Source organism: Centruroides sculpturatus, unplaced genomic scaffold (genome assembly GCF_000671375.1).
Source record: "Centruroides sculpturatus isolate CEXI.00-Female unplaced genomic scaffold, Cexi_2.0 scaffold514, whole genome shotgun sequence".
NCBI lineage: Eukaryota > Metazoa > Arthropoda > Arachnida > Scorpiones > Buthidae > Centruroides > Centruroides sculpturatus.
Window position 1 is genome coordinate 450,369 of NW_019384787.1, and position 22,779 is coordinate 473,147.

The 22,779-nt window shown below is 34.5% G+C and overlaps 1 protein-coding gene across 1 annotated transcript in view; it reads right to left on the reverse strand.

Annotated features, from left to right (window-relative positions):
* Positions 1-1,630: 1,630 nt before the first annotated feature.
* Positions 1,631-22,779, reverse strand: part of LOC111629265 (integrin alpha-PS2-like) — a 37,806-nt gene continuing 16,657 nt past the window's right edge. Inside the window, exons 10-30 of the mRNA XM_023373148.1 lie at positions 13,225-13,348; positions 13,079-13,160; positions 12,913-13,010; positions 12,750-12,840; positions 12,634-12,679; positions 12,460-12,564; positions 12,320-12,375; positions 12,089-12,234; positions 11,881-12,009; positions 11,544-11,611; positions 11,323-11,470; positions 11,145-11,240; positions 10,983-11,062; positions 10,828-10,917; positions 10,655-10,757; positions 10,429-10,593; positions 10,226-10,354; positions 2,536-2,649; positions 2,240-2,341; positions 2,040-2,165; positions 1,631-1,941 (exon numbers count right to left, since the gene is read on the reverse strand). Of these exons, the coding sequence (XP_023228916.1) occupies positions 1,831-1,941; positions 2,040-2,165; positions 2,240-2,341; positions 2,536-2,649; positions 10,226-10,354; positions 10,429-10,593; positions 10,655-10,757; positions 10,828-10,917; positions 10,983-11,062; positions 11,145-11,240; positions 11,323-11,470; positions 11,544-11,611; positions 11,881-12,009; positions 12,089-12,234; positions 12,320-12,375; positions 12,460-12,564; positions 12,634-12,679; positions 12,750-12,840; positions 12,913-13,010; positions 13,079-13,160; positions 13,225-13,348 (2,209 nt within the window). The 3' untranslated portion in view covers positions 1,631-1,830. The remainder of the gene's footprint in view (positions 1,942-2,039; positions 2,166-2,239; positions 2,342-2,535; positions 2,650-10,225; positions 10,355-10,428; positions 10,594-10,654; positions 10,758-10,827; positions 10,918-10,982; positions 11,063-11,144; positions 11,241-11,322; positions 11,471-11,543; positions 11,612-11,880; positions 12,010-12,088; positions 12,235-12,319; positions 12,376-12,459; positions 12,565-12,633; positions 12,680-12,749; positions 12,841-12,912; positions 13,011-13,078; positions 13,161-13,224; positions 13,349-22,779) is intronic.

Genomic DNA, 22,779 nt, shown 5'->3' on the forward strand with positions numbered 1-22,779 from the left:
CCAGGTATTAATGTTCGACCGAGACATATAGTAACAGATGTCGATATTTCTCTGTACTGTAGTTACAATTTTCTCCCGTAGATGGCGGACGTATTCCTATTATAGAATATTTTCTGATTTATAAATTTAATTTTTTTTCTTTATTTAGTTTTTGTTTCAATTTTTAATAAAAAAAATAAATAATTATTTAATAATTTTTTTTATTAAATTTAATTTATTTTTACACGAGACGAATTTAACTGCGTAACATCATTTCTGTTCGGACACGATTCCGAAAGAAAGTGTCTTAAATAAAGTGGCATTAACTTAATTAAATAATTTTATATAATTAATTAATCGGCTAAATGAGCGACATTTGTATTTTTATTTTGTTTTTTCGCCAGTTGTGGAGAGACCGAAAGAAAAGCCGGCCAGGGTTTCTTTAGTAGTCGCTTCTTTATCGTCATCTCCCGCAGTCTATTAATACAAAGACAGAAATACGGAGCTGCTTTCCTTTATATTTCCTCTATTCTAACCGTTATGTTTCTTTTGGCCCCTCTAACTTAACATTTACAACCCTGGTATGCTTTATTGATGATGCCGACGTTAGATCTTAATAAATCAAACTTTTGTTAGAGAAGTATGTCTATTCAGAAATCAGTTTTCTGGGTGACATGTTCAAGAGTTTTCCCATCCCTTCCGTTCTCTTTTTCTTTGGCTCGATTCCGTACGTGTCCATACAAACTGCTTCTTAGTTCGCCTTCCACACAAGCCCACTGTTTTCTACGTTAAGAATATCCAAAGACATATTTTTTTATCAGAAACACGCGCCGAATGGTTAAAAAACCATTTTTTTGTTATTTATTACGGGAATTTGATTTCATCCGAATGAATTCTAAATTAGATGATAAAGCGTCCTAATAATTCTTAAATGGTAATTAGTAATACATTTCTTATTGTAATTTATTTTTTAAGTAATTATGATAATTTTTTACTTTGGTAAGCAATAAAAATATTTAATTAAATAGACAATAGAAATAACTTTAAATTAGAATTTAAAATTTTTGACGCTTCCGACGGTAAGAATTTATTTAACTTGGCGTATAATTAGGGGTGTAGCGCGGTACGTAATGCTTAAAACAGAAGAAACCACAGTCTCGTATAACAGTTTGGAAGTTTTCTTGCACGGCCGATTACTCGGGCAAACAGGAAGAACATCCGGATATCTGATTCTGTTATCTAACGTCATTATCGCTTTTCGAATCCAAAAGGAGTCGCTTCTCCTGTTTTGTGCCGTGGTGTTTGTACCGATATCGATCTATCCGGACGCCAGAGAACACAAGGTCGAGTATACGGGTTAACAAAGAATACGCTTCGTCGTTTCTACCTTTAAACGTAAATTATAGACTACCAATTACTAAATAACACGGCGTTTAATTTGAGTTTTGGGGTTTTAAATTTCTGGTATACGGTAGGCCTTTTTAATTCTTCCAAGATAAATAGGATATTCATTTTTGGAATTTGATTTCCGTTTCCAGTACCCTGCCAGGATGCAATTACGTTATGGGAATTTATTAGAAATCATATTTTTGTATCGTGGAGAATTAATTATAAAACGTTTAGAAACGTAGGGGGATAAGCACACCACTCGGTAAAAAACAAAAAATTATTTATTGATTATTTTCGTCGGGATAAGTTAACTTCGTGGGACGGTACGGATTCTCTTCTGCGGTAAAGTGTTCCGATGGAGCATTTATCACATAATCTCAAAAATAGATTCGATTTAAATTACCGGGAATGTTTAAATCGACGGCGGAGAACTTTCACCCGTTCTGACACATCCTTCGTATTTTACAACATAACGTCTTCGGCCGACCACACGTAACCGTTCTTTTCGTACCTCCTCAAGGGCTCTTCGTCTAATAATTCGTTTCGAGGTCTTCTTCGTCGAAAGAATCCGAACTACAGAAACACGCGACAAGACTTTAGTAAATCTGGCTTTTAAAATGGAAAATTAACGTCAAAATTTAATTTTAATTGTTAATTGGCAGGTGTTTTACCTTCCACAGTAGTAGAGCTAATAAACCCAGTAGTAATAAACCGGATGTCACGGCTAAGATGAAAATCCATAGGGGTACAGGCCTTAACGATACGTCGCTCTCTTCGGAATTTAATCTGGTATATATCTGGATAATTAAAGTGTAAATTAATGTTAAACCAGGCATTAAATTTAATTGTTTCGAAGGAGAAGTGTACTTACGGAATACACTTTATAAGGATACGAAGACGTCTCCACGTCGTACGGTAAGGACGTTATTCTGGTCACTAATTTGGACGAAATTTGCACATCGCTAAAACCTAGCTGTAATATTTAATTATTATTAATTAATAAGTAGTTCGAAAATAATGGTATTTATTCTCGATTGGATTAATTCCCTACGACTACGACACTCGACTTACTTTTCGAAAATTCCATTTTCGCGGCTTTGCAAACAGATTTATTTAAAATTAAAGAAGTTTTATTAGATTTTAATTGTTAGATAATTGTTTTGTTACCTGATCGATGGTATCTTTCCACAGTCTCGAACGAATAACGAAGATGACGTGTTCGTTTTCGGCCAGTTCGTAGATCGTGCATCGAAAACGTGTGCAGAGTGTCGGCTCACAGATCTGTTCCACAATTTTTTAATTAATAAGTTGAATGTTAGACAGAATTTTAATTTAAGAAACTTTAATGAAATGGTAGGGGTTGTCTAGTTAGCGAGTCGTGGGGTAAGAACGGACATAAAAAGTACAGAGAGGTAAGGAGTTGCCCGGATAGCAAAGTTGTTACAAAGTATTTTAATTCTTTATCTTATATGTATTACTTTAGGACAATGCTGCAGAATTTACGAAAGGTTTTTTCCCATTTATTCCGTGTATAATATATAGAAGAATATTTTATGTGTGCAAAAGACAATTTCTAAAACAGATGTTAATAAGCGAACGAAAAAAGAATCGGTGGGAAAAAACCAGAGTTAATTAAAGTAAAGTATTCATCGAATGAAAATATTAATAATATTACAAAGATCCATAATCGGATGAAAAATGAGAAGAGAATTATGAAAAAAAAACTCTGATACGACGAAACAGGAAGAGGGAGAAACTCGGAGGAGGAGAATAAAAAATTTAAAAAAAAAGAAAAACTTAAGAGAAATTGATGAGGAAAGAATAAAAAAGAATTTGAGTGGGTAAAATGAAAACAGAGAGAAATTTGATGACAGAAATAATAAACAAAATTAACAAAAATAACTAACATACAAGCTTACTAATAAACATTTTTAAATGCATTAGAATGAATAAATACATTAATTTATAATTAATTAAAGCAAGTAGTTTAGATGTGTATAAATAATATAGTGTTACGTAGAGCTTAAACTTATGTACTGTATATGTGAACAGTATATAAGTTGTACAGTATATAAATACACTAGCAACGTGTTGCCCGGAGTTTTCCGGGATGTTTTAGATGTGAAATTGAGAGAGAGTGATAAAAACAACGGTCCTAGTAATTAAAATAGTAGTATTTATAATAATGAGACTGCAAAAAACAAAAAATTGCTCATGATTGCGGGAGAAAAATGAAAAATCATTCTCGTCCCATTGCATAACTTTGGTGATCTAAATTTCGCAAAAACATTACTGATGCTTCCACCTATAGCTCTAGGTTATGAAGAGGTAATCCAGCTGGTTCCATGGAGTTTAAAAACTCCACAGAGTACCATAGGTAACGCATTTTTTTAGATGCCAAATATTGCTTTTTCCTATATACATTTGTGGTTTATGTAATGTGTTATCAAATTAATATCTGGATCTTGGGTGAATTTGCCATCACCCAGACGCAAAAGTTATTTGGCAAAATTCTCTGCAGATTTGTCCCCTATTAAATGGACTCTGGTATTTGTTGAATGAAACAACTTTTTAACGTGATTCGACAGTGCCGATGCCTTTAGGCGGACATTAAACTAGTCGGCAGGCAAACCAACAATCAGCAATCCAAAAACCGACAATCTGTTATCATAATTCAAAGAATCAATTGTTTTTGGTGATCAGCAAACCAGCAACAATTAGCATTTATTTATTTTTGACAACAGATGGCGGCGGTACATTTAAAGGATGTAGAACTTATATACTCCCTAGTATTTTGGGGTAATATATAGCTTAGCGTCGATTCTACCGTGTTTCCCCGAAAATAAGACATCCTCTGAAACCACATTCCCCCGAAAGTAAGACCTAGCAAAGTTTTTTTTAGTCGTAACTGTCATCGACAGATGGTTGAAAGTGGCCGTTGGTTTTTTGAAAGTAGGCCTACAGCCACTGATTGGTTAGCAGACAATACACCAAACGGCATGATTTGCATAAAACTATGGCTTGGGAATCACAGATTTGCATAACGTTACGGCTGGTGATGGCTAATTGGTTGGTCGGGAATCACGCCACATGACATTTGCATAGTGCTACGGTTCAGTAAGCACTAATTGGTCATCGAGTCCGATGTTGACGCTATAAAAAGGCGACAGTTCGACACGACCGGATATACGTCACTCTCGTCCAAGTTCGACTTAGGAAATTTTTTGTTCAATAATAAATGTGAATTCTTCTTCGTGGAAAAAATAAGACCTAGCGCATCTTTCAGAGCAAAAATTAATATAAGACACTGTCTTATTTTCGGGGAAACACGGTAGGAGCTAAGTAATACTCATACAAACTTTGGCCCAGATCGGTTTAAGAATAGAGATTGTATAAAGGACGCACCAACAAGAATTGACTTTATATATATATATGTTACAGTCAAAACCCGTTTTTAGTTAGAACGCGTTTTAACTAGTTGAAACTAGTTTATACTAAATGTCTTTGTTAAAACCCGTTTTGTCTAGTTGAAACTAGTTTATACTAAATGTCTTTGTTAAAACCCGTTTTGTCTAGTTGAAACTAGTTTATACTGAATGTCTTTGTTAAAACCCGTTTTGTCTAGTTAAAACTAGAGCTGCATTATTGACAGTAAAAAAAAAGAAATTATACTCACACAAAATAAAAATAAATTCAATGCGATTTTGATATTGCCTTCCTTTTATAATATTGTCGATATCTACTTTTATGGTACTAGTATTAATTCTAAGAATCTTAGTTAAATGGGAATCACTCGACTTATTTCTTTCAGTAATTTTGATGTTTTTCATGCACGAAAAGAATTGTTCACAACAGTATGTACTACTCCTCGTGCATAACAGTTCTCTAGATCAGTGGTCTCCAAAGTAGGGTGCGCGTACCCAAGAGGGTACGGAAAGTGATACTTGGGGGTACGCCAAGTTTCCCTTCAAAATACTGTAATTCTAATTCAAAATGTAAATTTGTAATTTAATTAATGTATGTACTACGTATATTGTTTAAAATAAATAATAAATAATTTGATTTTTGACTATACACACATATAGGCCTATATTATATTATATTATATTATATTATAGGCCATAGGGGATACAACTTATAATTATTTTTGTCTTAGAGGTATGCAATGAAAACAAAGTTTGGAGATCACTGCTCTACATAAAACAGTTTTCTAACACCNGTACGCAAAGTGATACTTGGGGACACGCCAAGTTTCCCTTCAAAATACTGTATGCGTGTCCTATACAGTCAAAATACTGTAATTCTAATTCAAAATGTAAATTTGTAATTTAATTAATGTATGTACTACGTATATTGTTTAAAATAAATAATAACTATTTTGTTTTAATTAAAATGCGTTAAAATACTTATAAGGTACTGGATGAATTTGAGTACTTAGATGGAACGTCTTCGATAGGAATCAAATTGTCAATCGGAGTTGACTTACCCCGCGATCTGGACTCCGTCTCGTTACAATTCGTAACGAGGAGGGGGACCAATTAGAGAGCGGAGGCAGATCGGCATCGTCCTATCGGAATGTTCGATCTGGGACCCAGAAAAAACTTATAAAAACCGCGCAAAAAAAGAATGTGACGTTCTTGGTTCGTAGTTCTTGGCCTTTGGTTCGCAGTGCTCCTCTCCAGGATTCTTGTCATCTAGACATTCTCCCACGAGAACTTGTCAGATATTCGGAGAACTTGTCTTCACCCTCCCGTGCCATCAAGATCGCTAAAGTCCACCTTGTAGATAGAAGACCTCGGTTCAAATAGTATTGTGCAGCCCGGAGTCGACGTCTTCACGCCTCCATCGCCGGAAGAAAAACTATCGTCAGAACAGTTAAACTTTTAGTGTTACGAACTTGTTGCTCGACTTTGGATAGGTGTTACGCCGTTTTAAGAACTTGTTGTAAGAAAAATTTTTATATTTATTAAACGGTATACGATGGAGAACCTGTCTCAGTAAGTTTTTCAGTCCCACACGACAGTGCTGACCACTCGACTGTCGCGACACTTTCTCCCCAATCGGCAAACCTCACATATTACCCCAAATATTGAGGGTATACAAATAGCATACAGATTCCTTTATACTTAGCGCTATCTGTTGGCAAAAATAATAAATAAATGTTAATTGTTGTTGGTTTGTTGATCACCAACAACAATTGATTGCTTGAATGATGATAACAGATTTTCGGTTTTTGGATTGCTGATAATAGATTGTTGATTTTCCTGCCGACTAGCGTAATGCCTGCCCTAAAGACATCGTCACTGTCGAATCACGTTAAAAAGTTGTTTCATTCAACAAATACGAGAGTCCATTTATTAGGGGACAAATCTGTAGAGAATTTTGCTAAACAACTTTTGCGTTTCGGTGATGGTAAATTCACCCAAGATAATACTAATTTGATAACACATTACATAAACCACAAATATATATAGGAAAAAAAGCAATATTTGGCATCTAAAAAATGCGTTGCCGTATACAAATTCAATTTCTTTGTATATCCAAGCATAAATTACAGGAACTCGCATAACGTAGATTGATTCCGTTTTCGAAATAGAACAGGCAGTAATGTACTCTGTGGCGTTTTTAAACTTTGGAAGCAACTGGATTACCCCCTCATTACCTACAGCTATAGTTTGGAGCAGCAGTAATGCTTTTGAGAAATTTGGATCACAAAGTTATGCAATGGGACGCTCCCTCAGACCCGAGCATTTTTTTTTTTGTTTTTTGCAGTCTCATTATTATAAATACTACTATTTTAATTACTAGGACCGTTGTTTTTATCACTCTCTCTCAATTTCACATCTAAAACATCCCGGAAAACTCCGGGCAACACGTTGCTAGTGTATTTATATACTGTACAACTTATATACTGTTCACATATACAGTACATAAGTTTAAGCTCTACGTAACACTATATTATTTATACACATCTAAACTACTTGCTTTAATTAATTATAAATTAATGTATTTATTCATTCTAATGCATTTAAAAATGTTTATTAGTAAGCTTGTATGTTAGTTATTTTTGTTAATTTTGTTTATTATTTCTGTCATCAAATTTCTCTCTGTTTTCATTTTACCCACTCAAATTCTTTTTTATTCTTTCCTCATCAATTTCTCTTAAGTTTTTCTTTTTTTTTAAATTTTTTATTCTCCNAAAGAAGTGATGGAAATCTAAATATATCTAATTCTTATAATCTAGAGATTCTATAATATTTAATTGATTTTATTTATATTTAATTTTTTCATTTGCATTGCAATAATTATTTGCCACTGATCATTCATATCTTTTATCCCGAACATTTAAAAACAGATTTTATTTGAATAACAAAGTATTTTTTCTGGAGAGAAAAAATATAAGAATCAGATGCTTTAAAATGCTTCTGTGTTCGTACATTCATTTTCAAAATACTAGTAAAAATAATTTAGCCGAATTGTGCATTTGATACATTTATCTGGTATGGATTTATAGTGTAATGATTTAATATTTTTCTCGCATTTAAATATATCAAATATAATACAAAAGACTTAATATTTTTACAGTAGTTTTAATAGTAAACTTTAAATTTTATTATTAATGCGGAACATGTAAACAAAAAATTATGCACAAAAACATTAAATTGATATTTTTTGTTTTATTTAATTAAAGTAAAATTGACTATTAAATTGTAAAAAGAAAATTTTAGCATTATTTTGCTATGGCAACAAATATTCATATTTTGTTTGAATACATTGTATTCTATTCAAGTATTATTTGTCAGTTTCATGTTAAATAATTTAATTTAAAATTTTATTTTTGGAATTTTTTGAAAGCTATTTATAAATTAAAAATCTATTATTTATTATAAAATGAGCATTACGTTGACAACATTTATTAATAATACTATTGAATTTCATCTTAATTTTATAACCGATCGTGCTTTAAAAAAATTATAAATTTGTTATATTATATTATTATATTCTTTATTACTGTATACTTAAAAATTTTTTTTGATGTTATTGCATCACTTTACGAAGTGCCTATATACTTAATTGCATCAGTTTTAGCACCTATTTAATTAATTTCAATCACGACAGCTAATGATATGGATGATTGTTTCTTTTAAACTATTTGATGAAAACATTACATAAAATTGGGGTCGCGTAATCATCCTAAATTATTATTATATTTTTGACTGGAAATCACTGGATTTATACAATTTTAGTTTAATTAATGTCGTATAAAACTGACTATTCGTGCAAGTTTGCTTAAAACATGCGACTCAAAAGGCCCCAAAATGGCGGCTTAAGAAGTAGGTCACGCGTGTCCTGACCTTCTTATATAGACCTTGATATATGAGATAGCCCGGGACGCCCCCTAGTGGGCGTTCTAGCAGCAGCGGTGTCATTCCGTGGTATAAATAATAAATTCCTATTACAAATAAAAATAATAATANTCCTCTCCAGGATTCTTGTCATCTAGACATTCTCCCACGAGAACTTGTCAGATATTCGGAGAACTTGTCTTCACCCTCCCGTGCCATCAAGATCGCTAAAGTCCACCTTGTAGATAGAAGACCTCGGTTCAAATAGTATTGTGCAGCCCGGAGTCGACGTCTTCACGCCTCCATCGCCGGAAGAAAAACTATCGTCAGAACAGTTAAACTTTTAGTGTTACGAACTTGTTGCTCGACTTTGGATAGGTGTTACGCCGTTTTAAGAACTTGTTGTAAGAAAAATTTTTATATTTATTAAACGGTATACGATGGAGAACCTGTCTCAGTAAGTTTTTCAGTCCCACACGACAGTGCTGACCACTCGACTGTCGCGACACTTTCTCCCCAATCGGCAAACCTCACATATTACCCCAAATATTGAGGGTATACAAATAGCATACAGATTCCTTTATACTTAGCGCTATCTGTTGGCAAAAATAATAAATAAATGTTAATTGTTGTTGGTTTGTTGATCACCAACAACAATTGATTGTTTGAATGATGATAACAGATTTTCGGTTTTTGGATTGCTGATAATAGATTGTTGATTTTCCTGCCGACTAGCGTAATGCCTGCCCTAAAGACATCGTCACTGTCGAATCACGTTAAAAAGTTGTTTCATTCAACAAATACGAGAGTCCATTTATTAGGGGACAAATCTGTAGAGAATTTTGCTAAACAACTTTTGCGTTTCGGTGATGGTAAATTCACCCAAGATAATACTAATTTGATAACACATTACATAAACCACAAATATATATAGGAAAAAAAGCAATATTTGGCATCTAAAAAATGCGTTGCCGTATACAAATTCAATTTCTTTGTATATCCAAGCATAAATTACAGGAACTCGCATAACGTAGATTGATTCCGTTTTCGAAATAGAACAGGCAGTAATGTACTCTGTGGCGTTTTTAAACTTTGGAAGCAACTGGATTACCCCCTCATTACCTACAGCTATAGTTTGGAGCAGCAGTAATGCTTTTGAGAAATTTGGATCACAAAGTTATGCAATGGGACGCTCCCTCAGACCCGAGCATTTTTTTTTTTTTGTTTTTTGCAGTCTCATTATTATAAATACTCGGGTCAATAACTGCACCTTTTAATTACTAGTACCGTTGTTTTTATCACCCTCTCTCAATTCCACATCCCAAAAAGCCGAGTAACGCCGGGCATACATCGCTAGTATTAAATAAATTATTAATTAAATGAGTTATATAAAATAATTAAGTTCGCTAAGTATTCGGAGGTATTTGAGTATTCGAAATCCGGTTAATATTCGAATTCGTGATATTCGTCCATTTCCAATAAATTTTCGACTTATCCATTACATTGCTTACCAATTCTTTAATGTAAGGATCCTCCCCCCGTTGATCGGCTGTTTCTCTCTTCTGTTTCCATTGTATTAACTCTTGTTTGATGCTGGATTCGTTACCGGATTTTACATCTTTTGCTTTTTTACTTTCACTCTATTGGAAAATACGTTTAACGCAATTACTGTTATTATACGAGAAAGAAAAATGACGTCAAAAATAAAATTCACTTGTAGAGAAAGTGGATTAATGTCTGGCACTTGTTGACATTTTCCGTTTCCTTTCACTTGGGGCTGTTCCATCAGATACAGCAAGTGTTTTCCGTACAGTGTATAAGTTGGCCATAATATGTTTACTTCCGCTTCTTGTATAGTGCTCGGGCCGCGATTTCCAAACTGTGGTCGAAAAGAATTAGACTCGAAATGTTTTAAACAAGTAACTACAGCAGTTACTTACGGCATATATATGCGTGACTTCGGGTCCTGCATCGCTTTCGGTAATTTTATCGACTGGTGTTATCTCCGAACTATTATATTGGATCACTTTAGGGTCCGAAATGCTACAAGAAATTCGTTAAATTATTAATTAATGTCTTGCCGTTTACAATTTATTCCAAAAGATACACTTACCCGTTCAAAGTAACTTCTACTTTAACTTGAAGTGGAATCTTTAATTCTTCTCGATTGTCCATTATTGTTTCCTCTAATTCTTCGTTTGTACTGTAAAATATAATGTTAATTATCCAGAAAGTTAAGTTTGGAAGTAACGTAATTCGATATATTACCTGTTGACAATAAACAAGAAAACAAAATCTGATAAGCTGGTGATGATGCGCGATGGCTTGAGTAAAACTGTAAAGTGAACCTGGTTTTAAGGATAGGAAATATATATATATATATAATATTATATTATAATGATTGTAATAATAAATAGTATTGATATTTACTGTATTATTAGCAGGTAGAGGGTTACCGATATCGCATAGTATGTCATTAGTTGTCGTTAGATCCGTTTGAGCATCTGTACAGCTGACATAATTGGCCTGAAATTTTTGGAGAAAAGTCAAAATAAAATGTGATAAATTTCGAATAAAAACTAAAATATTTGAAATAAAGTTGACTTACATTTCTATTTTTATTGATATTTATATAATTTATGTCTAAAGGCATGAGCAGATACATTGTAGTTTCGAAGGCATCTTCACCGGTATTTACAATCGTAACATCTAAATCAATTCTTTTCCTACTTCCGATCATGTATACATCCGTGTTTCTAGATTATTTCAGTAATTTATTAAATAAATTTTCTCGTCAACGTATTTAATCGTTAATAAAAACATACTCACGCTGACACGGAAATCTGTAAGTCTGGTATGCAGACGTTATCTTTTCCGCAGTTCTTCCTTATCGACGTCTATAAAATTTAACCATCGATTATCATGTAAAATTCTCCCTTGAAAATTTGATACTCTCGATATATTTTAACAACAAATAATTATAAAAAAGGAGATTCTTTAGACAATGTCTTTCTTGTCGATTGCAAACTTTTTTCCATCATTAAATTATGTTTACTCAACGAAAAAGTTACAAGCGCTCAAAGTAGATAGGTCAAGCATTCACTGGAGTTCGATTACGTTTTCTGTACAAAGTACTGTGTATCGCGATAAAGAAAACAGAATCTACCTGTTTGGTCAAGACAGAGGGAATGGCCAGGTTTAAAACGGGCGCTATCTCTTCTCTATAGGGCGGTTGTTGTAGTAAGCCGTATTTAACTCGAACCGTAATGGGTATTAATTTATCTCTAATATCCGTCTGGAAAATATAATCACTTTTATTATTTTTCACCTCTTTTTTTTCTAGAAAAATAGGTCAATTTTCACGTTATACTTACCTCGACGTAGGCGTATATGCTCTTACAGTATAGAGAATTCTTCCTTAATCTGACGGAAACATTCTGTTGGCTGTAATTTTCGTTATCCAGAAAGTAAACGCGGGGAACCTCCTTATAAGCATCCAGTTGCATCTCGTATAGGAAACCTGTACCGGGTAAAATACGTACGATCCGTCAAAATTAACGATTTACGTAAAGCCTAGACGTATATAAACGCACAAAATTCCCTACCCAAATTAGGATTTACGTTTATCCCCGTGAATTCTAGACAGAAAGAGACCACCATACTAGAAATTTAAACGTCATTTGAATATTTATTGAGTCACACCGGTCGTCAAATTGTTTTTTAATTAGGAAGGAAAATCCCTCACCAAGACACCAAACTCCTGTCCTTCAGGCTACATCGTTTTTCTTCTAAATTAATATTTTCCGGATCGATTTTTAGACTGGCGTCCACCGAGACAATGGGACGAGATCTAGCAGACACAATATTTAAATACTAGAAGGGGAAGAGATTTGCTTTAGATCAAATCTCTTCCCCTTACCTTAAATACAAAACTGAGTCGGATTCGTAGGCTCCTATTAACAGATCTGCAAGGAGAAATTGTCATTTTATACTCTTCCGGGTAATTTATCCGGGAGATCCACAATAGCCACTTACCGGGATAACCGTTATTGTCTAAATCCATTCCACCGGACAAAGAAAATCCCAAGGTAGAAAGCGGGAAGGGGAAGCGCTGGGCGGCAATGATCTGAGAAATAAAAAAGTACGACTAAGTTTTGAAAATTTCCCAAACACAGACAGAGGGCCTGTCTGTGTTTACCTGTGACGGTTCCTTTACTATTCCTTCTTTACTTCCGTGATAGACGTAAACCACGCCGGCGCCGTCCGGGCCGCCGTATGGGGCACCCACCGCCAGGTCTGCAAAAGTATTCGGCAGGGCTATTTAACAAATAAAGGGATAGCGAAAGTCGCCGAGGATTTCTTACCTTGATAGGAATCCATATTCAAGTCGCCGGCGGAAGCCAGGGCCAGACCGAATCGTCCTCTGGAATATTCGCCATCCACCACCTGGTACTTCTCCCACGCGTACTACAAGAACGGCGCCGTTCATACCAATTACGTAATAATTGACCCGGTGTAGAAAGGAATTACGTACCCGTTGGCCCAGGTAGACGTAGACCCGGCCGTTTTCGTAGTCGCCGACTTTCGACGTCATATCCGAGTAGAGAGGAGCTCCCACCGCCACGTCGTCGTACCTGCAACACATCTTAAGTCTAAACGTGGCCAGCACCGTAACCCCCCGCAAACACCCGTAGATCCGGTAAATCGCTGCCTCCGCCGGGCCGTTTTACCGAATCCGCTTCTTCCTAGATAATTTTTCCCGTTTGCAGTACAAACGTCACTCCGCGGCCACCAAACCTAAATCTAAAAATCCAGCAACCGGTCCCGGCGACATTTGGTAGCGCCATATGTTACGATATTTTATTAAAGAGAAGTTTTTATATTTTTATTTATTATAAAATGGCAAAAACTTAATTTCGAAGGTAGGGACAGATTTTATAAAATATCGTAAATGCTAATAACCATTAAAATCGTCATTAAGTCCGACTCCACTCGAATACGACGCAGGACACCCGTTGACTTTTAACCACCAAAATTTAATAGCATCTCTAATACACAAATCTCCCTGCAAAATTTCAGAAAATTTCGACAAAAAGCACGGGAGCTATTAAACTTCGAAGAAAGTGAACAAAATCGTGTCCCTCCCCCCACACGCACTAACATCCATACATACAGATCCCCCTCCCCGATTTGTTTGCATTTTTCGACGTTTCGTGGTCGGGAGTCGAAAAAATGTAGAAATACGGAAGAGTCATTTTTTGGAGCGGACCAAGACGATTTTTTGATTTGTCACCGGCCGCGGCCAAACGACGGATCGCTCCAGACAAAAATTTGTATTCGGTAACGGTATAAATGTTGGAGAGAGAAGAGGTCCGAGGACTTTAGCCTCGGTCATCGGTAGGGTTTCTGGTGCGGGTGACCGTAACCTAACTGCCACGAATTTAAACTGTGAGTGTTTTAAGTAGGTCCCTTTTTCGGGGCCCTTCTTAACTATAACGAGACGTAGAAAATTTAAAATTTGGCCTTCTCGGTCCCAAATCGGAGTGGCTGTTCCCACGTGTCCTTAGCAGGATGTGGATAAGAGCGTCCGGGCCGAGAAGCAGGCCTTTTCTCCTCCCCTCCACGCGTCTCTCTTTCCCAAAATTTTCCTAACAAATGTCGTGGGGCTTTAGACATGGTCTCCGCCATTTTACGGCGTGACTCTCAAGTAGCCTCTCTCCGTATAGTTGTATTACGGCTCAAACGAGTTCGACCGCCGTACCGTTAGGTCGGTAGATCATCCCTCTGGCTCTCCCGTACTTCCCCAGTTATCCCCCGTGATACAAAGCTACCGGTGCTCTTTACCGGGAAAACACATCGATTGTAATAAAAGGGTGCTCGATAATCGAGAAAATCTCCAAGCGATTAAGATAGATTCGCGTAGACGTGTTGTTGTGTTGTCGTTGGTAATTTCGTGCCACGAAATAAACGCTCGAAGCAATGACGAGCGGTGCTGTCTTATCCATTAGACACGGCGCCTAGGGCATACAAACAATTAAGGACCTACGAAATTAAAAGTCGAGAGAATAATACAAGTTTTGGGAATTAAAATAAAATATTAAATTTTTGCTAAGTAAGTTTATATTTTATTCACTTTTTGCCTGCAAAACCTTTAATAATTTCCTCAACTGACAACTGTTTTAATATTTCAAGTACGGCTAAATATGATAATTTTGTTTGAGACATATTAAATCTTAAATCATTTTTAATGCGATTTAATGTTGAAAAATATCGTTCTCCTTCAGAATCGATCCTAAGATTGACGTGTACTGTACATTCTAAGAGCAATATTAGTATTAGGAAAGTTGGATACTAAATTCTGCTCCTTTTGCAGCAACAATAATTCTTGTACTGTTTTGCAATCCGGAAATAATTTTTTGAAAATAGTAAAAATTTATCCAGAAACACTTAAACCATTATTATATATTTATACTAAAATCTTTGCCTACTAATCACTTATCTAATCTAATTAGGCTAATATATCAATAGAATCTTTTTAAATAACTAACTCTTAAAACAACGCCTTTGTTGGTCACACACTATTAAACACACCAAGCTGTGCATATTTGATAACGTTATACGTAAGCACAAGACGACAGGATGCGTGACTCTAATCAACCAAATACTAGCCGTATAAAACAAAACCAAAACAAAACTTATCCCGAACGATCTTGACTCACGACGCGCGATAAAATACGATTCACCTTCTTTATATCATATTATAATTTATTGTTTAACTTAAAAATTGATGTTACGTATTCTATGTTGTATTCGTATCTAAATTATAAAATAAATAATAACTATTTTGTTTTAATTAAAATGCGTTAAAATACTTATAAGGTACTTATAAACGTTAACTTAAAGATTATATTTAAAAAATTAAAATGTGTCCGGGGCCTACGAAAAATTTAATGCGGCTCTGGTGAAAATCACTGTTGTAATTACAATCGATGCATTATATTCGATTTAAGCCTATACGAGTATCGTTTTTAAACTAGCATTTAACTAAAATTAGTAATTATTACTTAACTTTCTCTTCTGTTACGTTTAACAGAGGGAAGGTATGACGGTCGGTCAAAAAATGACTTCTCAAGATTTTTACATTTTCAGACTAGGAAGCTCGAAACACAGAGGAATGCAAAAAAAAGTTTGTTTTTTCCTGTATGTATGGGTATTATGTATGGGTATTATATGTATGGGTATTATATGGAAGGCATGGTTGTTTACACTCACTCACTTTGAAGCTTAATAACTCTCCTGTTCCTTTCGTCAAAATTTTATGAAAGTTTTCAGGGAGGTTTATGTATTAGAGGAAAATGTTTCTAGAAATTTTCAGAAAAATCGGATCATCGGTTAGGGAGATATTGAGGGGAAGGGGCCGTATCTCAAAAAGCTTAAGAGTTAGGACATTTGTACTTTACCGAAAAAATATGTAACTTATTTAACATTTTTAAAAGATCACCTCCATTCCCAATATTAACATATTTCTGGTTGCTTTTATAACTTTTAATAGAATAAATCGATTCAGTTCTTTTTTCCAATATGTATATACAGCATTGATAGAATAGTCGAAATAAATTGATATTTCCCCAACTCCAAACTCTAGATCTGGGTAATTTTATGGAATTCTTTGAGATAAGTCTATATATGTTAAATAATGTGTAAGTCCGGTAACTCATAAATTACCGGTAAATGTTCGGATTTACCGGTATTGCTTGGTAAAAGTCCGAAATCCCTGATGAAATGTTCACATTTCGAGCATTCAGGTTTCACATTATTTACGTGGCATGTGAGCTGATATAAAGATAGTTCGTGGAAAACAGAGGCATGACAGTCTCAGGGTCAGTCAAAGTTGCAAAACCAGGACATTGGAATTATGTCATAAACTTGGATAGAAATAAGTTAAACTTCAAAATGATCCGAAGACTTGAAATTTGTGCGTGCAAGAATAGAGCTTATCATAAGGGGATCAAATGTTTACCATATGAACCTATCTTTGGTGTTCCAATGAAAATGAGTACTTCCATCTCAGTTGTTCCACATGATTTAGTAAACAACGTATACACTGAAGAAGATTTTGAAAAAATGTTAAACGCCGGAAATGGAGGAACGCAGCTAGAAAGTACAATTGCAGCAGAGAACAAAACTACAGGAGGTCGGCAAGAAAATACAGTTGGAGCAGACTAAGCAGCAGCCACGCGGCAATTCACGTTAGTTGAAACTAACAGCAGTGACCCAGCATTATCTTCCGAGAATGTGACTTGGCTCCAACAGCTTATAACAGGATGGAAAAAGTGATGCTGTTTCGAAAAACGGCGTTTGAAATGCAAGCAAATGAAAACAGCCTCTTGTAACAAAATTACAATACCTTCTGTTGAACAGAACCTAAGAATCAAAGTACCGAATGTATACCGAGCGAAGATCGATCCAAAATCAATAATAGCTTCTGTCATAAATATTGAGGATGATGAATTTTATCAACATGGCACTAAGGTCGGAAAATTGAAGTCATTATATACTAGCAACCAATTTACACTGTTCAAAGAAAATTTTATCAGCATCGAAGAAGTAGGAAAAGTAATGTAGTGGAGGTTTCTTTCGATGGAGGCCAAGGGTTCAAAAAGAACAATTGTTTAAAAAGCATTAAACAAAAACATGTTTATGTTTATACAAGTTATCTTCTTTGCTGTGCAATTCTAAATGTCATAATAGTTAACCTTGTTGGAACCAGTGAATTTCTCTATTATCGCAACAGTTATCGTTCGTATATGTCTCAAATTATAAAAATTTTTTCTACTGTAGTATGAGCTAGTGTTTATTATATATGACAAGGTCTATATAAGAAGGTCAGGTCACGCTCCCGTGATTCTATGCGGCAGCGGCCATTTTGGGACTTATCGATAGACTACACTCCACACGTAGTTCCTGCGTGAGTCGACTATTATTACGTATATAAATACTCAAACCTTTAAACACTGGGTTATTGTGTGGCACCAAATTGTAAAAGTAAATCTACAGACATTCGATCGTTTAGATTTTCTGCAAATAAGCAGAGGAAAGCAAAATGTAGCGTAGACATCAACGGATGGTTCATGATGCAGTTCAAAGAGTTTATGTGTAAAGTTTGTAACAACACTTTACACATAAACTCTTGTAGTGGTTTAAACTAGTGGTTTAACCTAGTGGATACCAAGAACGAACTATACATGAATATTTATAAATGATATTGGCAATCCAGATCTAAAACAAATGTAATTTTTTTCATTTTTCTATCTGATGATAAAATAATTAAACATATAACTGTTTTAATATGACCATATTGTATTTAAAAATAAAATTATGATGATGATATTGACTTATACTCTCAATATTTATTAATAAAACATTGCAAAAAATTTAGTTTAATAGTAATTTATACTTAATTCAATTTAAATAAAATTTACATTAATTTTATTGTTAGAATTTTTATTTTAAAAGAAGTGATGGAAATCTAAATATATCTAATTCTTATAATCTAGAGATTCTATAATATTTAATTGATTTTATTTATATTTAATTTTTTCATTTGCATTGCAATAATTATTTGCCACTGATCATTCATATCTTTTATCCCGAACATTTAAAAACAGATTTTATTTGAATAACAAAGTATTTTTTCTGGAGAGAAAAAATATAAGAATCAGATGCTTTAAAATGCTTCTGTGTTCGTACATTCATTTTCAAAATACTAGTAAAAATAATTTAGCCGAATTGTGCATTTGATACATTTATCTGGTATGGATTTATAGTGTAATGATTTAATATTTTTCTCGCATTTAAATATATCAAATATAATACAAAAGACTTAATATTTTTACAGTAGTTTTAATAGTAAACTTTAAATTTTATTATTAATGCGGAACATGTAAACAAAAAATTATGCACAAAAACATTAAATTGATATTTTTTGTTTTATTTAATTAAAGTAAAATTGACTATTAAATTGTAAAAAGAAAATTTTAGCATTATTTTGCTATGGCAACAAATATTCATATTTTGTTTGAATACATTGTATTCTATTCAAGTATTATTTGTCAGTTTCATGTTAAATAATTTAATTTAAAATTTTATTTTTGGAATTTTTTGAAAGCTATTTATAAATTAAAAATCTATTATTTATTATAAAATGAGCATTACGTTGACAACATTTATTAATAATACTATTGAATTTCATCTTAATTTTATAACCGATCGTGCTTTAAAAAAATTATAAATTTGTTATATTATATTATTATATTCTTTATTACTGTATACTTAAAAATTTTTTTTGATGTTATTGCATCACTTTACGAAGTGCCTATATACTTAATTGCATCAGTTTTAGCACCTATTTAATTAATTTCAATCACGACAGCTAATGATATGGATGATTGTTTCTTTTAAACTATTTGATGAAAACATTACATAAAATTGGGGTCGCGTAATCATCCTAAATTATTTTTATATTTTTGACTGGAAATCACTGGATTTATACAATTTTAGTTTAATTAATGTCGTATAAAACTGACTATTCCTGCAAGTTTGCTTAAAACATGCGACTCAAAAGGCCCCAAAATGGCGGCTTAAGAAGTAGGTCACGCGTGTCCTGACCTTGATATATGAGATAGCCCGGGACGCCCCCTAGTGGGCGTTCTAGCAGCAGCGGTGTCATTCCGTGGTATAAATAATAAATTCCTATTACAAATAAAAATAATAATATATACAGTACTGTTATAAATAAATTATTATTGATGAATTTTCTAATGGAAGCTGTATTATGTGTTAAATAGGTAAATGTCTCTTCAATCCTATTAAATTATACTATTAATTTAAATAATAGCTAAAAATCATCGCCAGGGACACCCCCTAGTGCGCGTTCTAGGCATACCGTGACAGATATACAAACAGTGGCGTCAATGGCTTATATATATATAGATAACCAGAGCTCGAGGCATAGGAGTATTTGTTCGCCAGTGGCATTAGCTTTGTTAACCCGGAGGCAAAAACTACAGCCGTACAAGTAAAAAAAAAACTAAAAATATATTGTAATAAACAAAATTTAAAAAAATTTTTAACATTATAGACTGCTTGGCAAGAGTAACGAACCTCTGGCATACGTACCCAAATGGTACGTAAGGAAAAATCATCTGGTACGTAACGTATCATACGATTTCGATTTATCATTTGTGTTTTTAGTTTCAATCATCCTTTCGGTGTATCATCCGATAATCCTTTTTTTTCAATAAGATTTTTTGCATTTATTGTAAGTAAAGTATATTCGTTTAAATGCTTTAAATGTCGTTATTCAAAGGCAAAAACTTTGGCACGCATAAACATCTTTAAAGTTACGTATACTTACTATGTGGCCCACGGGCTCAAAAAGGTTTGCCTTACCTTGCTACATGGTATTAAAGTGTACGTATATCATTATAAAAATTACGTGTTTTTGAGATTGAATACTGTATTACAAAACAACAAATACATATGAATACTTTTTTACCCGAGCCAATCAGTAAATCCGGAATTTTACATGTAATTTCTAAGAATTATATGTATATATATTGTGTATTATTAACCATAATTTTCGTCGAAATTAGACCGAAAGATCTTTATATGTTGAAGAGATTGGTAAGGGTAATATTTTTAAAATAGTTAAATTCGACGGCCGGATGACCGAGCTTAGGGCTAAGGTGGCAATCTACTGCTCTGGGGGACCCGGGATCAGATCCGGACGGGTCGAAAAATCCCCAAAAAATTTTTCGGGGGTGGTCCGACCAGATATGTCGGCTCCCGTTCCTCACCACCCTGCGCCCCATTGTGGGCCTGGCCGAATCCTTAACGGGCTTGCTAAATGAGGCTCTCTTGGTGCACACGGGATGGAAGAGTAAAAATAATAAAAATAGTTAAATGACCCCGTTTTACGAATAATCTTTCGTATTAACAATTTACTATAAATCTGAAGACTTAAAGGTAATGGTAGCAATTATCGGAAATGAAAATAAAGAATGCCGAGAAAGTTCAGCAACGTTGCCAGAATTTTAAAGAAAATAAAATGCATTAATTTTAGTTTCTCCGGCTGTTATGTATACATAATTATGTATATTGGAATCGTGTCAAATTTGACCCTTCGAGTTTTTTGCAAATCTCCACGTTTTGAGACCTCCTGAACCGAAAAACGTCAGTGTGGATGTGTGTTTATCTATAACGTGATGTCTATTTCGTTTAATATATCAGAATGGGTCAAGGTTAAGAAACGAAATTTGGCACGACAGCATGTGTATAAGGGGAATTCATGCTATTAAATTTTGATAGTGAAAAGTCGAGGAGTGGGAGATAGAAAAAGAAATGTAAAAAGTTTTTTATAATAAAATCTCATAACAGATGGCGCCACATACAATTTTATTTATTTTGCTTAATAAAATAAAAACTCATAACAACCGGGAAAATCACCAAAGTCGTTGCTGGATTTTTTAAATATTTAATACGAAAGGATATATTATTTTATGGAAGAAAATGATGTCAACGTAAGGGCAGGATCAATTTTTTCATCCAACGTGCTGGATGTGTTCCAAAGACAATCTTCGCGATTACTCAATACGATACAAAATTTTAAAAAATGTTCCTAGTCGAATGTACAAAATTAATTTGAAAAGTGGTTTATATAAAACGATAAGTACGACAAAATATATTAAATGCGATATACAATAAATACACGTTTACAAATTACGAATTAAGAGGAATTTCCATGCGGAAGAAAATGTGTCCTCATCTCTGGCATTTAAGCATTCTCCCATAATTTTTTTGGTTAAATTCTCGTTCGACATCGCGTGGACGCAAAGAGCCATCTTTATATCTTTAGCCCCATTACGTAAGATTTCGCCAATTGCCCATCAGCGACCGAGTGGAAAAAAACCACCGAACACTGGTAGTAGCGGAGTTTTTCGGGTTTTCTTCACGTTAGTAACACCTAAATAGGGGCCAGTTTGCCATGAAACACCTCCCAGGAGGCACCCCTTTCGGCAGATGATCTGCCGAAGGGAGTGCCTCCTGGGAGGTGTTTCATGGGAGGTGACAAGTAGGCGATCTGCGGCAGATCGCCTACTTGTCGCGTTGCCATATACGAATAAAATTAAATTTTCCCAACTTTTTGATAGACAAAGCCTGCCAAGGCCGTGTTGCTAAGTCTAATACGTAGGTTTGTGTATACGGTTTTTCAAATTAGTTTTGTACTTTGGACCCCGAAAATTTTTAAAAATTTGCTTGAAATCTTTTATTCTGAGAATTAAATAATCCCGAAGATGGCCTACGGAGCGACGCCCGTTGGATGCCCGTTAATGTCGGTTTTTCGGTTTTTTAAAACTCTTTCCGCCCTGTGGGCACAGAGAGTCTCTTTTTTGCCAGCCCATTATGGATGCCAGGCCCACAATGAGGCGGCCGGATGATGAGGGACGGGACCAGACATATCCAAACGGGCTAACCCCGAAAAATTCCTGGGGATTATTCGATCCCGGGTCCTCAAGAGCGGTAGGCTGCCACCTTGATCACCCGGCCATCCGGTTAATGTTGGATGCAAAATTAAGCTGTCTGAACTGGCATGATTTTTTTGTTTTCCATTACGATAGCGCAAACTCGTATATCGTTTCGTAAACTATCTCGCTACCTAGCTTAAAAGTTATAAACTTTTCAGCTTACTCCCGTTTAAATTTGTTTTTGCAGCCTAAAATTAATTCGAAATTATAGAGGTTATATATTATCTTCGGTATGTTACCAATTTATATTAGTGAAAATTTTCTCTATTCTAATGGAATATAATGTAGTCGCATAAGAACAATAACAAGTTTAAATATATTAATTGGAAAGTGTCTTTCGATTGGTGCGTTTTTGCACAGTGACCCAAAAGTGAGTTTTATGTTCCAGGTGTGAGGGCGGTGGAAAGGGTTGGTGGACATCAAGTCCGGGACCTCACGGCCTGGCTACGCTTTCTGTCGTAATTCCCTCGGTTTATCTC